General features: G+C 44.9%; 1 protein-coding gene across 1 annotated transcript in view; it reads right to left on the bottom strand.

The window, feature by feature from the left end:
* Nucleotides 1-5341: 5341 nt before the first annotated feature.
* PNPLA3 (patatin like phospholipase domain containing 3) overlaps nt 5342-18103 on the bottom strand; it is a 36472-nt gene continuing 23710 nt past the window's right edge. The window contains exons 7-9 of the mRNA XM_049884623.1: nt 13217-13349; nt 7984-8088; nt 5342-6473 (exon numbers count right to left, since the gene is read on the bottom strand). Of these exons, the coding sequence (XP_049740580.1) occupies nt 6224-6473; nt 7984-8088; nt 13217-13349 (488 nt within the window). The 3' untranslated portion in view covers nt 5342-6223. The remainder of the gene's footprint in view (nt 6474-7983; nt 8089-13216; nt 13350-18103) is intronic.

Below are 18103 nucleotides of genomic sequence, written 5' to 3'. Positions count from 1 at the left end.
GCCGGGCTGCCACTGAGCGCGGATGGTGGAGCCAGACAGCGAGCCTGCAGGGAGGCTTGTTCTGAAGGCGCTTAGCTGTGTCAGTCTCTTGGGGCTGCCGCAACAAAGCACCCCAAAATGAGGGGCTTAAAACAACAGAAACTTACTGTGTTTAAAAAAAAAAAAAAGCCCTCACCCCATTTAGACATAACTCTTAACCCTTCACAGAAACAAAAAACTCGTGATAAAGGCAGTTAAATAATTAGATAAGCCATAACTAGCCTCTAGGTAACCAGACACGCAAACTAATAAACCAACCCAAGCCGCCTCCTGCCGATTAAGTCAATGACAACCAGTCATTTTAAATTTCCCTCACAGAACACGCAGTATATTGTTGTTTTTAGGCGCCATTGAGTTGGTTCCGACCCGTAGTGACTGTCTTAGTAATTTAGCACTGCTGGCACAAAAGTACCACAAGTGGATGGTTTCAACATAGAGAAATTTGTTGTCTCACAGTCTAGTAAGCTAGAAGTCCAAATTCAGGGCGTCAGCTTCAGGGCAAGGCTTTCTCTCTCTGTCAGCACTGGAGGAAGGTCCTTGTCATCAATCTTCTGGACAAGGAGCTTCTCTGCACAGGAACCCGGGGTCCAAAGGATGCACTTAGTCCCGGCACTGCTTTCTTGGTGGGATGAGGTCCCCCCCCCCCGCCCCGCTCACTTCCCTTTCATCTCTTGAGAGATAAAAGGTGGTGTAGGCGACATCCCAGGGAAAATCTCCTTACATTGGATCAGGGATGTGACCTGAGCAAGGGTGTTACGTCCCACCCTAATGCTCTTTAACATAAAGTTGCAATCACAAAATGGAGGACAACCACACGATACTGGGAATCATGGCCTAACCAAGTTGACACATTTTTGGGGGACACAATTCATCCATGACAGCGACCCTATGTACAACGTAAGGAAACACTGCCTGGTCTTGTGCCATCTTCACAATCGTTGTTATGCTTCAGCCCATTGTTGTAACCGCTGTGTCAATCCATCTCATTGAAGGTCCTTCTTCTTTTTCACTGACCCTCTACCAAGCATGATGTCCCACTCCGGGGACTTGTGCCTCCTAATAACATGTCCAAAGTATGTAAGACAAAGTCTCATCGTCCTTGTTTCTAAGGAGCATTCTGGCTGTACTTCCTCCAGGACTGATTTGTTCGTTCTGCCAGTCCATGATATATTCAGTATTCTTTGCACTGTATATAAGCTGATAGAAATTTTAATGTGACCGTCTCCTTCCTTTGGAGGTGTTCTCCCTGCCCTCCAACAGTTTTTTTCCCCTGCCCAATGAAGCCTTTTAACTCTACTTAATTTGTTGATCAGGTTTTTTGTTTCGACAGCTCTGGGATCCAGAAATCTGAGTCCAGGGTGTCAGCAGAGCCATACTCCCTCCAAAAGTCTCTAAAAGGGGATCCTTTCTCCCATTTTCTGCTAGCTTCAGGCATTCCTTCCTTTGGCTTGAGATGTATCATCACATGGCTTGTCTTCTCTGTGTCTTCTCCTCTTTTATAAGGATACCACTCAGATTGGATAGGACCCATCCTACTCCATGTGACCTCCTTGTCTTAGCCATCTAGTGCTGCCATAACGGAAGCACAAGTGGATGGCTTTAACAAAGGGAAATTTATTCTCTCACAGTTTAGGAGGCTAGAAGTCCAAATTCAGGGCACCAGCTCCAGGGGAAGGCTTTCTCTATCAACTCTGGGGGAAGGTCCTTGTCCTCAATCTTTCCCTGGTCTAGGAGCTTCTCAGTGCAGAGACCCCAGGTCCAAAGGACATGCTCTGTTCCTGGCTCTTCTTGCTTGGTGGTAACGAGGTCCCTCTCCTCTCTGCACACTTCTCTTTTATATCTCAAAAGAGGTTGACTCAAGATACAAGCTAATGCTGTAGATTGAGTCCTGCCTCAGTAACATACCTGCCTCTAATCCTGTTTCATAGGGGTAGGATTTACAACACATAGGAAAATCACATCAGATCACAAAATGGTGGGCAGCCTCACAATACTAGGAATCATGTCCTAGGCAAGTTGACACATTTTGGGGGGACACAATTTAATCCATAACACTCCTATTAACTGATACCGTCTTGAAAGACATTATTTGCAAACAAGATCATGTTCACAGGTACAGGTGTTAGGACTTCAGCATCTTTTGAGGGGACACAATTCAATCCAGAGTACCTAGGTGGTACAAATGGTTATGTGCTTGGCTGCTAACTGAAAGGTTGGAGGTTCAAGTCCACCCAGAGGTGATTCAGGAGAAAGGCCTGCTGATCTATGTCCAAAAAGTCAGCCATTTAAAACCCTGTGAAGCTCAGTTCTGCTCGGGCACACATGGGGTCGCCATGAGCTGACACCGACTCAGCGGCAACTAACCTGATTTTTAATTCAATCCATAACACTGTGGTTCCTCAGAAGAGACACAGAGGTGGGGAAAGCTCTTTAAAAATAACATTTATTATGACTTCTTTGCTTTTTAAATTTTTTCTAATGTACTTTAGGTGAAGACTTACAGAGCAAACTAGTGTCTCATTAAACAATTAATATACATATTGTTTTGTGACATTGGTTGCTAGCCCCACAACATGTCAACACTCCCCCTTCTCGACCTTGGTTTCCCCATTACCAGCTTTCCTGTCCCCTCCTGCCTTCTCATCCTTGCCCCTGGGCTGGTGTGCCCATTTAGTTATAAGTTTTTTTCTATTTATAAAATTAAGATGTGTTGATCACAGAAATTTGGAAAACATATATAAGCACAATGAATTATCACATCATGACAGCCACTGTAAATATTTTGGTATGTATCCTTCCAGTCTTTTTTCTATATATACGCACATACAGATATACACATATACTAAGGAATATAAGCCAAGTTCAACTTGCAGGGCTTCAAGTTTAAGGAAGGCCGAGGCTTCTGTTGTAGTTGGCTCCAGTTTGGGGAGCCAGGATGGCTGCTCTGCTTACTATTTTTTTAAGGCTTATTTGATTAACATTATTAACATTTCACTGATTCACAGGACACATATTTAACCAAAACCCAAAAAACCAGACGCACTGCCGTTGAGTTGATTTCGACTCACAGCAGCCCTACAGGACAGAGTGGAACTGCCCCATAGGGTTTCAAAGGCTGTAATCTTTATGGGAACAGACTGCCACATCTTTCTGCATAGCAGCTGGTGAGTTCCAGCTGCCAACATTCGGTTAGCAGCCGAGCTCTTTAACCATTCAGCGGATGATAAAATTCCCTTACATTTTTATGAAAACTCTTTATCAAATATTTTAGCTGGTTGTAAAAGGTACATTTTTTTTTTAGAGTATGTGTGCTGTACGTAAAAGTTTACAATTCAAGTCAGTTTCTCATACAAAAACTTATACACACATTGTTATGTGACCCTAGTTGTTTTCCCTGCAATGTGACAGCACACTCCTTCTCTCTACCCTGTATTTCACGTGTCCATTCAACCATGTCCGGTCCCCCTCTGCCTTCTCATTTCGCCTGCAGACAGGGACTGCCCACATAGTCTCATGTGTCTACTTGAGCTAAGAAGCACACTCCTCACCAGTGTCATCTTAGGACTTACAGTCCAGTCTAATCTTTGAAGAGTTGACTTCGAGAATGGTTTTAGTTTTGGGCTAACAGAGAGTCCTGGGGCCATGACCTCTGGGGTCCCTCTAGTCTCAGACCATTAAGTCTGGTCTTTTTACTAGAATTTGAGGTCTGCATCCCACTGCTCTCCTGCTCCATCAGGGATTCTTTGTTGTGTTCCCTGTCAGGGTAGTCATTGGTGGTAGCCGGGCACCATCTAGTTCTTCTGGTCTCAGGCTTATGGAGTCTCTGGTTTATGTGGCTCTTTCTTTCTCTTGGGCTCATATTTTCCTAGTGTCTTTTGTGTTCTTCATTCTCCTTTGATCCAGGTAGGTTGAGACCAACTGATGCATCTTAGATGGCCAGTTGCTAGCTTTTAAGACCCCAGACGCCACTCACCAAAGTAGGATGCAGAATGTTTTCTTAATAAACTTTGTTATGCCCAATGACCTAGATGTCCCCTGAAACCATGGTCCCCAGACCCCTGCCCCTGCTACTCTGTCTCTCAAAGTGTTTGGTTGTATTCAGGAAACTTCTTAGCTTTTCGTTTAGTCCAGTTGTGCTGCCTTGCCCTGTATTGTGTGTTGTCCTTGCCTTCACCTAAAATAATTGTGTACTGTCTAGTTAGTGAATACCCCTTTCCCTCCCTCTCCATCCTCGTAACCATCAAAGAATGTTTTCTTCTGTGTTTAAACCTTTTCTTGAGTTCTTATAACAGTGGTCTTATACAATATTTGTCCTTTTGCAACTAACTGATTTCACTCAGCATAATGCCTTCCAGATTCATCCATGTTATAAAATGTCTCATGGATTCATCGTTGTTCTTTATTGGTGCATAGTATTCCATTGTGTGAATATACCATAATTTGTTTATCCATTCATCCATTGATGGGCACCTTCGGTGCTTCCATCTTTTTGCTATTGTAAACAGTGCTGCAGTGAACATGGGTGTTCATGTATCTGTTCATGTAAAGACTCTTATTTCTCTAGGATATAGTCCAAGGAGTGGGATTGCTGAATCCTATGGTAGTTATATTTCTAGCATTTTAAGGAAGCGCCAAATCGATTTCCAAAGTGGTTGTACCATTTTACATTCCCACCAGCAGTGTATAAGTGTTCCAGTCTCCCACAGCCTCTCCAACAGTTATTATTTTGTGTTTTTTGGATTAATGCCAGCCTTGTTGGAGTGAGATGGAATCTCAATGTAGTTCTGATTTACATTTCTCTAATGGCTAATGATCGTGAGCATTTCCTCATGTATCTGTTAGCTACCTGAATGTCTTCTTCAGTGAAGTGTCTGTTCATATCCTTTGTCCATTTTTTAATTGGGTTATTTGTTTTTTTGGTGTTCAGGTTTTGCAGTATCTTGTAGACTTTAGAGATTAGATGCTGTTCGGATTTGTTATAACCAAAAACTTTTTCCCAGTCTGTAGGTAATCTTTTTACTCTTTTGGTGAAGTCTTTGGATGAGCACAGGTTTTTGATTTTTAGGAGCTCCCAGTTATCTAGTTTCTCTTCTGGTGTTTGTACATTGTTAGTAATGTTTTATATAGTGTTTATGCCATGTATTAGGGCTCCTAGCATTGTCCCTATTTTTTCTTCCATGATCTTTATCGTTTTAGATTTTATATTTAGGTCTTTGATGCATTTTGAGTTAGTTTTTGTGCATAGTGTCAGGTATGGGTCTTGTTTCATTTTTTTGCAGATGGATATCTAGTTCTGCCAGCACCATTTGTTAAAGAGACTGTCTTTTCCCCATTTAACTGACTTTGGGCCTTTGTCAAATATCAGCTGCTCATAGGTGGATGAATTTATGTCTGGATTCTCAATTCTGTTCCATTGGTCTACGTATCTGTTTTTGCGCCAGTACCAGGCTGTTTTGACTACTGTGGAAGTATAATAGGTTCTAAAAATCAGGTAGTGTGAGTCCTCCTACCTTCTTCTTCTTCAGTAATGCTTTACTTATCTGGGGCCTCTTACGTTCCATATGAAGTTGGTGATTTGTTTCTCCATCTCTTTAAAAAATGCCATTGGAATTTGGATCAGGATTGCATCTATCTGCAGACTGCTTTGGGTAGAACTTTCACAATGGTAAGTCTTCCTATCCATGAGCAAGTTCTCTTTTTCCACTTAGGTAGGTCTCTTTGGTTTCTTACAGTAGGGTCTTGTAGTTTTCTTTGTATAGGTCTTTTATGTCTCCAGTGAGTCTTATTCCCAAGTATTTTTGCTTCTTGGGGGCTGTTGCACCTCGTGTGCAGCCCCCGCCCGTCTGTCGGTGGAGGCTTGGGCGCTGCTGTCATGCTGAACAGGTTTCAGTGAAGCTTCCAGACTAAGACAGACTAGGAAGAAAGGCCTGGTGATCTAGTTCCAAAAATCAGCCAGGGAAAACCTGTGGATCACAAACGGTCTGATTTCTTTGTGCATGCACAGGGTCCCCATGAGTCAGGGGCTGACTTGATAGCAGCTAACAACAACAACGTAATTTTAGTGTAGAGGCCGGAATTCTGTATGTCATAAGCGGATCAGCCAGTGGCCTGAGGAGGTAACTGCCCCAGGTTGGAAGGTTGAGCACCTTGGAAAGAATTTCTTGAACTTGTCTCTTGGAATGACTCAGAGACTACTGTCTGCTGGACAAGCAGGGAAGGTAGAGTCCCCCCCTGCCCCGGAAGGTGCTTGGTTGCCAGAGAAGAAGGTCAGGCTGGACTTGAGGATGGAGCGCTGGGCGGCCCTGGCTTTGGCCCCTACAGGACAGTCCATAGGGTAGTCATGCAGGTCCATGGAGGAGTGGGAAGGCCAGCAGTGTCCGTCGGGCTCAGGTTTGGGAGGGAAAGCTTGTGGGCTGCTTGCTGGAGCTAGGGATCTGAAACATACGGAGAGAGCTGGCTTAGCGGTCGTTCTTGCCGCTCAGGGGGCCTCAGCCACAGCAGGGGTGGACTGCACTGCCAGCCGGCTTGCTGGGTGCTGGGTGCAGCACTGTGCATGGTCAGGGCCCTGCTTCCTCCAGCCTCCATGTGAGGACACCATCCCAGGCCTCCACGCCTGCTATCCCCCTGCCGCCTGGATACCTCCCACTGGCCCACACATGGTCTCCCATCAAAGGGACCCTAACATGGCCCTTTGGTTTCCTCCACATGTACCAGCTTGCTGCCAGGGTGCCCCCTGTGGCCTACACACCATCCACCAGGCGCCAGGGCTCCTCTCCTGCCTGCTGTCCTCAGCCCTCAGAATGCAGGCAGGCCCAGGGCTTGTACTCACACCTCCTTCTGTCCGGAGCCTGTCCCACCGGTCCTGTGAGACCAGCCCTTCTCCATCTCGCCTGGGCCACTGCAGCAGCCCTCTCGCTGGTGACCCTGTTGTGACCCACCCTTCACATGGCCCTGGCGGTCACCTGCCCAGTACAGTTAGACCCTACACTCGTCTACGTTAGTCGTTCCATGTCTGCCAGTAGCATCAACAGCAAGGCCCATCTCTAGACAGCCCCCACGTGAGAGGTGCTGGGTGAGGGGCCCTCATGAGGCCTCACAGAGCCCTGTGGAGATGAGCCCAGCCTGCTGAGCAGGAGAGCAAACCAAGGCACTGGTTTTCAGGAGAAGGGGCAGTCTGTAGCTGGAACAGGCCCTTCGTGTGCTGGATCCACAGTTTCAGAGCTCAGCGTGCAGACGCGTCACCTGGCTGTTTGTTAACCGTGCAGGTTGCCAAGTTCCACCCCAGAGACTGTGGTTTAGTAAGTCCGAGGTGGAACCTGGAGTCTGCATTAACAGGCACCCCTACACACATGCACACATACACATGCACGCATACACACGTGCACGCACCACACGCACGCACGCGCATACGCGTACACACGTGCACATGTGTGCGCACACATACACATGCATGTACACGCGCAGACACACTCTGAGAAGCCCTGCCTGGTTCCAGCCTCTCCCTCTTCCCTCATCTCCCTCTCTTTCCCCCACGCCCTGCTCCCTCCTCTGCTGCAGCACCCAGGGCTCCTTCAAACCACAAGCCCTCTGACCCTCCAAGTTCACCCTGCCCCTTTTCCCCTCTGCCTGAGCTGCTTGATCATCTAGCTCTCTCCTCCTCTGCCATCCGAATTGGGCTCCAACAGATGCCTCCTCCAGGAAGGCTTCCCAGCCCTCTCCTCCAGGCCCCACTGCACCCTGTGCGGATCCCAATGACAATTCTCACAGACATCCTGTGACATTGATTCACTCAGCTGCCCCCTAGACAGGGCCTCCCTCCACCAGTGGAGAGGACCTTTGCCACCTACCTGGCGCTCAGCAGAATGTTTTTGGAATACTGCATGTGGTCTGATCAGATGAGAGGGGTACCCACCTGGCTCACACATCCACAGGCAAAATATTTACCTGGAAGTAGGGAGCAGACACTCCACCAGCCGAAAACAGACTCGGGAGGTCACCCACCACAGCCACCGCAGGTTGTCATAAATATCCGAAGGCCACACTGCCAGACTGCAGGAATGAAGCCAAGACCATCAGCACACAGATGCACAGACAACACACACGGATAGATGCACAGACACATGTAACACAAAGACACACAAACACACATAATAGACATACAGACACAACACATACAACACACAGACACACAACACAACATATAGACACACACAACACATATAACCCCATAAGGCACACAGACAACACATACAACACACAGAGACACAATACACACATAGACACACAACACACACAGACACAGCATATATAACACACAAATACATAACACACACAAACACAACAGACACAACGTACAACACACAAATACACAACACATAGACACAACACAAAACACACAACACATACATGGACACACAGATGACACATATAACAAAGACATACAACATATAGACACACACAAAGACACAACACACACACACACACACGCGAACGTTCTCCATAACAGCATAAAGACAAGTCAAAAAACAAAAAGAACAAAACAAAAACAAAACCCAAAGCAAGTAGCCTACAATCCCCTTCGTCCCGGTAAGCTGCCAGCATCACTTCAGACTCCGATTTGAGAGCTCCCAGAAGGCGGGTTTGCGATCTGTTCCTGTAAAGATCACAGCCTAGAAAACCCCATGGTGCGGTTCTACTCTGTCACATGGGGTCGCTGCGAGTCAGAATCCACTTGGCAGTGCCCAACAACAGATACGTATGATATTTGACATTGCAGCAATCGTCACGTGCACAGTTGAGTGACATCATGTTGCTCCACCATCACCCTTACCTGTTCCCAAATTACACGACCACAGGGCTCAGTGTCTGTTAGCACCGAGGCCTCCTGTCCCCCTCCCTCCCTGCCCCCCCCCGCCACTAATCTCCTCTGGTCTCTGCATTTGCTTATCCTAGATGTTCCATCTCTGTGGGACCGTACGCAGTTTGTCCTTTCCGTGTCTGTCTGACTTCACTCAGGGTGATGTTTCTCAGGTTCACCAGGTTGGAGCAGGTATCAGGAAAGCGAGGCTGCTTTTGATCCAGGAAACGTCAAGGGATTTACATGGGAATAGGAGGAAAGGCCTTGGGTTCCCTGGGTTCCACCTGTCCCAAGATGTCAGCTGACAGAACATATCTTGTGGCCAAGACACTAGACCACTAGGTTGTGTGTGAGCCCAGCAGAGGAGGCCATAGAGAAGGGCTGACCACCACTGTCCATAGACACCCAGCCTCCCAGCCATAAAAAGGACCCCACATCACAGGCTTCCATAAATGCCGAATCCAACCTCAACCCAGGGCGATGGGAGTGTGGGGAGACAAGGCGTTGGGGAGGCTCACTGAGAACAGCACTGGACTGGACTTTGAGGGTGGGTTGGACTCTCAAAGACCAACAGAAGTCTATGCCAGACTAACGTGCCCACTAGAGAGAACACAAACACCAAAGGAGAACTGGAGGAAGCTGAGGTGAACAAACGCCCAGGATTCCAGAGTGCAGACGAGGGCATGCCTCCTCCCAGCATGAATAAAACCCTGAAATCAAAGTACAGCCCTACAAGAAGTGAGGAGTCCCCTGAGTGGTACAAATGGTTAGGCGCTCGACTACCAACTGAAAGTTTGGCAGTTCAAATCTATCCAGAGGTGAGTCAAAGACATGCCTGGTCATCTGCTTCCAAAAGGCTGTTGTTAGGTACCGGCAAGATGGTTCAAACTCATAGCGACCCCATGTCCAACAGAAGGAAACACTACCTGGTCCTGCGCCATCCTCACAATTGTTGTTATGCTTGAGCGCATTGCTGCAGCCACTGTGTCAGTCCATCTCATTGAGGGTCTTCCTCTTTTTCGCTGACTCCCTACCTTACCAAGCATGATGATCTTCTCCAGGGACTGATCCTTCCTGATAACATGTCCAAAGTACGTGAGACGAAGTCTCACCATCCACGTCTCTAAAGAGCATCCAGGCTATCCTTCCTCCAAGACAGATTTGTTTGTTCTTCTGGCAGTCCATGGTATATTCAATATTCTTCACCAACACCACAATTCAAAGGCATTAATTCTTCTTCAGCCTTCCTTATTCATTGTCCAGCTTTCACATGCATATGAGACAATTGAAAACACCTTGGCTTAGATCAGGCACACCTTAGTCCTCAAAGTGACATCTTTGCTTTTCAACACTTTAAAGAAGTCTTTTGCAGCAGATTTGCCCAATGTACTGCATTGTTTGATTTCTTGACTGCTGCTTCCGTGGGTGTTGATTGTGGATCCAAGTAAAATGAAATCCTTGACAACATCAATATTTTCTCCATTTATCACGATAATGCTTATTGGTCCAGTCTGAGGATTTTTCTTTTCTTCATGTTGAGGTGTAATCCATACTGAAGGCTGTGGTCTTTGATTTTCATCAGTAAGTGCTTCAAGTTCTCTTCACTTTCAGCAAGCACGGTTGTGTCATCTGCATAACGCAGGTTGTTAATGAGTCTTCCCCCAATCCTGATACCCTGTTCTTCTTCATAGAGTCCAGTTTCTCAGATTGCTTTCTCAGCATACAGATTAGATAGGTATGGGGAAAGGATACAACCCTGATGCACAGCTTCTTTGACTTTAAACCACTTGTCTTAGTTATCTAGTGCTGCTGTAACAGAAATACCACAAGGGGGTGGCTTTAACAAACAGAAATTTATTTTCTCTTAGTTCAGGAGGCTAGAAGTCTGAATTGAGGGTGCCAGCTCTAGGGGAAGGCTTTCTGTCTCTGCTGGCTCTGGAGGAAGGTCCATGTCTCTTTGAGCTTCTGTTCCTGGGCGATCTTCGTGTGGCTTGATATCTCTCTTCCCCCATCTCTGCTTGCTAGCTTGCATTTAATCTTTTATATCTCAAAAGAGATTGACTCAAGACACACCTTACACTAATCCCCTGTTCATCAACATAACAAAGACAGCCCCGAATGGGATTATAGCCACAGGCGTGGAGGGTAGGATTTACAACACGTATTTTGGGAGGACACAATTCAATCCATAATACCCCTGTTCAGTTCAAACGACTGCCTCTTGGTCTATACACAGGTTTGGCATGAGCACCATTAAGTGTTCCGCAATTTCCATTCTTTGCAATGTTATCCATAATTTTTCACGATCCAAACAGTTGAATGCCTTTGCGTAGTCAATAAAACACAGGTACACATCTTTCTACATCACGCTTGGTAAAGCGGAGGGCCAGTGAAAAAGAGGAAGACCCTCAAGAAGATGGACTGACACAGTGGCTGCGACAATGGTCTCAAGCATGACAACGGTTGTGAGGATGGTGCAGGACTGGGCAGTGTTTCATTCTGTTGTACATAGGGTCACTATAAGTTGGAACCCGCAAGACAGCATCTAACAACACCACATCTTTCTGGTATCTTCTGCTTTTAGCCAAGATTCATCCGGAAGGTCAGGGCCTTGAAAACCCTATGTAGCAGTTCTACTCTGCTCGCATGGGTTCGCCATGAGTTGGAGTTGAGCCAATGGCAGCTAACAAGAAGTGATAAATCTGTAAGAGTAAGGAGGAAGGAGGTGGGTCGGGCAGGGGATGACTGCTGAGCAGAGATTTTCATGGATTACTGGACTACAGACAAGGGGGGCGAGGAGGCTGTCAATGAAGCAGGCAGAACAAGGACGCTTGGCCACACCAAAGCCTAATAGTTCTCCTCCAGAGGAACCAACCAACACTCTGGAGGCTGGAAAAGCTTCTAATAGGGAGGTGGCACCCCTAAAGGGACCTCCTTCCTGTCAGCCACTGTCTAACCACTCCCACCAAAGGGAACTCTGCCAGGTGACACACCTACCCCTTCTCACCTGAGCTCCCTGGAAAGAAGAGACCTGGCTCAAAGCCAGTCGGATTCTCACCCCAGCAAAGGAGCCTAGCCCCACAGCCCTTTGAGTCCATGTGTGAAACAAGGACAGCCAGGCGCTTGAGGAGAACAAGTAGCACGAAAGAGAAAGACGAAGACAAACAGAAACATCGAGCCAAGAAGAAACGGAAGAGATGACTGCTGACTACGGATCATATAAACCACGGCTACCCTGCACTATGCACACGTGATTTAAAAGGGTAGCGGGCACACAACAGAACAGTATTCAGCAATAAAATGAGCTATCAAGTCACAAAAAGACATGGAGAAACCTTAAATGCGTATTGCTAAGTGAAAGAAGCCAGTCCAAAAGGCCACATTCCAACTCTATAACATTCTGGAAAAGCCAAAACTATAGAGTCACTTTGAGGACTAGAGGTGTGCCTGACCCAAGTCATGGTGTTTTCAGCCACTTCACATGCATGCAAAAGCTGGACAGTGAGTAAGGAAGACCAAAGAACAATCGATGCCTTTGAATTATGATGATGGCGAAGAATACTGTGTATACCATGGACTGCTAGGAGAACAAACAAATCTGTCTTGGAAGAAATACTGCCCAGGTGTTCCTTGGAAGTAAGGATGGTGAGACTTGTTTCACACACTCTGGGCATGTTATCAGGAGGGACCAGTCCCTGGAGAAGGATATCTTACTTGGTAAAATAGAGGGTCATCAAAAAGGGGAAGACCTTCAACAAGATGGATTGACAGAGTGGCTGCAACAATGGGCTCAAGCATAACAATGATTGTGAGGATGGTGCAGGACCAGGCAGTGTCTCATTCTGTCACACACAGGATCGCTACGAGTGGGAACCGACTCGACAGCACCTAACAACAACAAAACCATTTAAAAAAAAAAAAAACGCCGGGTGGGCAGCACGGAACAGACCTGTGGCTCTGCTTCCAGGCCTGGCCCTCCCACTACCTGGCTCTATGACCTCAGAGCTGTGACCCCTACCTCTCTGGGCCTCAGTTTCCCCATGTGATAAGGAGGGCTGGAGCAGATACTGAGTGAGGCTACTGCCAGCTGTCAGAGTCACCAGGTGAGTATCTGAGCTTGCACCTGGTTACAGGTACACGCATGAAGACAGGAGGGCAATTGTTGGGGCATTCTGTATTGATAAGAACTTCTGGAGGGCAGGGATCCTGTCTGTCTGCTGTCCATGCAGCCGGGCCCTGGGCGGAGGGCCTCCCAGGTATCCTCTCACTGAATCTCACCCCAGGCCCATGAGGAAGAGACCAAGCGACGTAAGGCCTCACCTCCGAAGCACAGTGACAGCAGTCTCCACGGGCAGGGTACAGGGCAGCATCAGGTAGGATATTATCCTTATGGGCATAAAGCTGCAGATCTTGCTCATGTATCCACCTCTGTCTTTAATGGCTTCACGCACTGCTGAAAAATAGAAACGGCCCGCTCTGTGTAAGAAGAAGTCTCTCCCACCAGCGTTAAAACCAAACCACCTTAGCCTGTGCTGCTTGCGATATCTATGAAAGACCCTGGGTTTCCAAGGACAGCTCTTTTACATCAAAAAAAATTTTTTTTAATAATTTTTATTGAGCTTTAAGTGAATGTTTACAAATCAAGTAAGTCTGTCACATATAAACTTATATATACCTTACTCCTTACTCCCATTTACTCTCCCCCTAATGAGTCAGCCCACTCCCTCCTTCCAGTCTCTCCTTTCATGACAATTTTGCCAGTTTCTAACCCTCTCTACCCTCCTATCTTCCCTCAAGACAGGAGATGCCACCACAGTCTCAAGTGTCCACCTGATACAAGTAGCTCACTCTTCGTCAGCATCTCTCTCCAACCCATTGTCCAGTCCCTTCCATGTCTGATGAGTTGTCTTCGGGGATGGTTCCTGTCCTCGGTCAACAGAAGGTCTGGGGACCATGACTGCCGGGATTCCTCTAGTCTCAGTCAGACCATTAAAAAAAAAAATTTAAGTATGGTCTTTTTATGAGAATTTGGGGTCTGCATCCCACTGATCTCCTGCTCCCTCAGGGGTTCTCTGTTGTGCTCCCTGTCAGGGCAGTCATCGGTTGTGGCCGGGCACCATCTAGTTCTTCTGGTCTCAGGATGATGTAAGTCTCTGGTTCATGTGGCCCTTTCTGTCTCTTGGGCTCATAGTTATTGTGTGACCTTGGTGTTCTTCATTCTCCTTTGATCGAGGTGGGTTGAGACCAATTGATGCATCTTAGATGGCCACTTGTTAGCATTTAAGACCCCAGACGCAACATTTCAAAGTGGGATGCAGAATGTTTTCATAATAGCATTATTTTGCCAATTGACATAGAAGTCCCCTTAAGCCATAGTCCCCAAACCCCTGCCCTTGCTCTGCTGACCTCTGAAGCATTCAGTTTATCCCAGAAACTTCTCTGCTTTTGGTCCAGTCCAGTTGAGCTGACCTTCCATGTATTGAGTATTGTCCTTCCCTACCCTAAAGTAGTTCTTATCTACTAACTAATCAGTAAATAACCCTCTCCCACGCTCCCTCCCTCCCCCTCCCCCGTGGCCACAAAAGTATGTGTTCTTCTCAGTTGATACTATTTCTCAAGATCTTATAATAGTGGTCTTATACAATATTTGTCCGTTTGCATCTGACTCATTTCACTCAGCAAAATGCCTTCCAGGTTCCTCCATGTTATGAAATGTTTGACAGACTCATCACTGTTCTTTATCGATGCGTGGTATTCCATTGTGTGAATATACCACAATTTATTCAACTATTCATCCGTTGATGGACACCTTGGTTGCTTCCAGCTTTTTGCTATTGTAAACAGAGCTGCAATAAACATGGGTGTGCATATGTCTGTTCGTGTAAAGGCTCTTATTTCTCTAGGGTATATTCCGAGGAGTGGGATTTCTGGGTTGTATGGTAGTTCCATTTCTAACTTTTTAAGAAAACGCCAGATAGATTTCCAAAGTGGTTGTACCATTTTACATTCCCACCAGCACTGTATAAGCGTTCCAATCTCTCCGCAGCCTCTCCAACATTTGTTATTTTGTGTTTTTTGGATTAATGCCAGCCTTGTTGGAGTGAGATGGAATCTCACCGTAGTTTTAATTTGCATTTCTCTAATGGCTAATGATCGAGAGCATTTTCTCATGTATCTGTTAGCTGCCTGAATATCTTCTTTAGTGAAGCGCATGTTCATATCCTTTGCCCACTTCTTGATTGGGTTGTCTTTTTGTGGTTGAGTTTTAACAGAATCATATAGATTTTCCAGATCAGGCGCTGGTCGGAGATGTCATAGCTGAAAATTCTTTCCCAGTCTGTAGGTGGTCTTTTTACTCTTTTGGTGAAGTCTTTAGATGAGCATAGGTGTTTGCTTTTTAGGAGCTCCCAGTTATCTGGTTTCTCTTCGTCATTTTTGGTAATGTTTTGTATTCTGTTTATGCCTTGTATTAGGGCTCCTAACGTTGTCCTTATTTTTTCTTCCATGATCTTTATCGTTTTAGTCTTTATGTTTAGGTCTTTGATCCACTTGGAGTTAGTTTTTGTGCATGGTGTGAGGTATGGATCCTGTTCATTTTTTTTTGCAAATGGATATCCAGTTATGCCAGCACCATTTGTTAAAAAGACTATCTCTTCCCCAATTAACTGACACTGGGCCTTTGTCAAATATCAGCTGCTCATATGTGGATGGATTTATATCTGGGTTCTCAATTCTGTTCCATTGGTCAATGTGCCTGTTGTTGTACCAGTACCAGGCTGTTTTGACTACTGTGGCTGTGTAATATGTTCTAAAATCAGGTAGAGTGAGGCCTCCCACTTTCGTCTTCTTTCTCAGTAATGCTTTACTTATCCGGGGCTTCTTTCCCTTCCATATGAAGTTGGTGATTTGTTTCTCCATCACTTTAAAAAAATGCCATTGGAATTTGGATCGGAAGTGTATTGTATGTATAGATGGCTTCTGGTAGAATAGACATTTTTACTATGTTAAGTCTTCCTATCCATGAGCAAGGTATGTTTTTCCACTTAAGTATGTCCTTTTTAGTTTCTTGCAGTAGTACTTTGTAGTTTTCTTTGTATAGGTCTTTTACATCTTTGGTAAGATTTATTCCTAAGTCTTTTATCTTCTTGGGGGCTACTGTGAATGGTATTGATTTGGTGATTTCCTCTTCGATGTTCTTTTTGTTGATGTAGAGGAATCCAAGTGATTTTTGTATGTTTATCTTATAACCTGAGACTCTGCCAAACTCTTCTATTAGTTTCAGTAGTTTTCTGGAGGATTCCTTAGGGTTTTCTGTGTATAAGATCATGTCATCTGCAAATAGAGATAATTTTACTTCCTCCTTGCCAATCCGGATGCCCTTTATTTCTTTGTCTAGCCTAATTGCTCTGGCTAGGACCTCTAGCACAATGTTGAATAAGAGCGGTGATAAAGGGCATCCTTGTCTGGCTCCCCTTCTCAAGGGAAATGCTTTCAGACTCTCTCCATTTAGAGTGATGTTGACTGTTGGCTTTGCATAGATGCCCTTTATTATGTTGAGGAATTTTCCTTCAATTCCTACTTTGGTGAGAGTTTTTATCATAAGTGGGTGTTGGACTTTGTCAAATGCCTTTTCTGCATCCATTGATAAGATCATGTGGTTTTTGTCTTTTGTTTTATTTATATGGTGGATTACATTAATGGTTTTTCTAATATTAAACCAGCCTTGCATACCTGATATAAATCCCAGTTGGTCGTGGTGAATTATTTTTTTCATATGTTGTTGAATTCTATTGGCTAGAATTTCGTTGAGGATTTTTGCATCTATGTTCATAAGGGCTATAGGTCTGTAATTTTCTTTTTTTGTGATGTCTTTACCTGGTTTTGGTATCAGGGATATGGTGGCTTCATAGAATGAGTTAGGTAGTATTCTGTCATTTTCTATGCTCTGTAATACCTTTAGTAGTAGTGGTGTTAACTCTTCTCTGAAAGTTTGGTAGAACTCTGCAGTAAAGCCGTCCGGGCCAGGGCTTTTTTTTATTGGGAGTTTTTTGATTACCTTTTCAATCTCTTTTTTTTGTTATGGGTCTATTTAGTTGTTCTACTTCTGATTGTGTTAGCTTAGGTAGGTAGTGTTTTTCTAGGAATTCATCCATTTGTTCTAGGTTTGCAAATTTGTTAGAGTACAATTTTTCATAATAATCTGATATGATTCTTTTAATTGCAGTTGGGTCTGTTGTGATATGGCCCATCTCGTTTCTTATTCGGGTTATTTGTTTCCTTTCCTGTATTTCTTTAGTCAGTCTGGCCAATGGTTTATCAATTTTGTTAATTTTTTCAAGGAACCAGCTTTTGGCTTTGTTAATTCTTTCAATTGTTTTTCTGTTCTCTAATTCATTTAGTTCAGCTCTAATTTTTATTATTTGTTTTCTTCTGGTGCCTGATGGATTCTTTTGTTGCTCACTTTCTATTTGTTCAAGTTGTAGGGACAGTTCTCTGATTTTGGCCCTTTCTTCTTTTTGTATATGTGCATTTATCGATATAAATTGACCTCTGAGCACTGCTTTTGCTGTGTCCCAGAGGTTTTGATAGGAAGTGTTTTCATTCTCATTGCATTCTATGAATTTCCTTATTCCCTCCTTAATGTCTTCTATAACCCAGTCTTTTTTCAGCAGGGTATTGTTCAGTTTCCAAGTATTTGATTTCTTTTCCCTAGTTTTTCTGTTATTGATTTCCACTTTTATGGCCTTATGGTCTGAGAAGATGCTTTGTAATATTTCGATGCTTTGGATTCTGCAAAGGTTTGTTTTATGACCTAATATGTGGTCTATTCTAGAGAATGTTCCATGTGCACTAGAAAAAAAAGTATACTTTGCAGCAGTTGGATGGAGAGTTCTGTGTAAGTCTATGAGGTCAAGTTGGTTGACTGTAGCAATTAGGTCTTCCGTGTCTCTATTGAGCTTCTTACTGGAAGTCCTGTCCTTCTCTGAAAGTGGTGTGTTGAAGTCTCCTACTATAATTGTGGAGGTGTCTCTCTCACTTTTCAGTTCTGTTAAAGTTTGTTTTATGTATCTTGCAGCCCTGTCATTGGGTGCATAAATATTTAATATGGTTATATCTTCCTGGTCAATTGTCCCTTTTATCATTATGTAGTGTCCTTCTTTATCCTTTGTGGTGGATTTAACTTTAAAGTCTATTTTGTCAGAAATT

The sequence above is a fragment of the Elephas maximus genome, chromosome 4 (assembly GCF_024166365.1).
Source record: "Elephas maximus indicus isolate mEleMax1 chromosome 4, mEleMax1 primary haplotype, whole genome shotgun sequence".
NCBI lineage: Eukaryota > Metazoa > Chordata > Mammalia > Proboscidea > Elephantidae > Elephas > Elephas maximus.
Note: the sequence above shows the minus strand (reverse complement) of the source record. Positions and strands in the feature narration are given on the sequence as shown.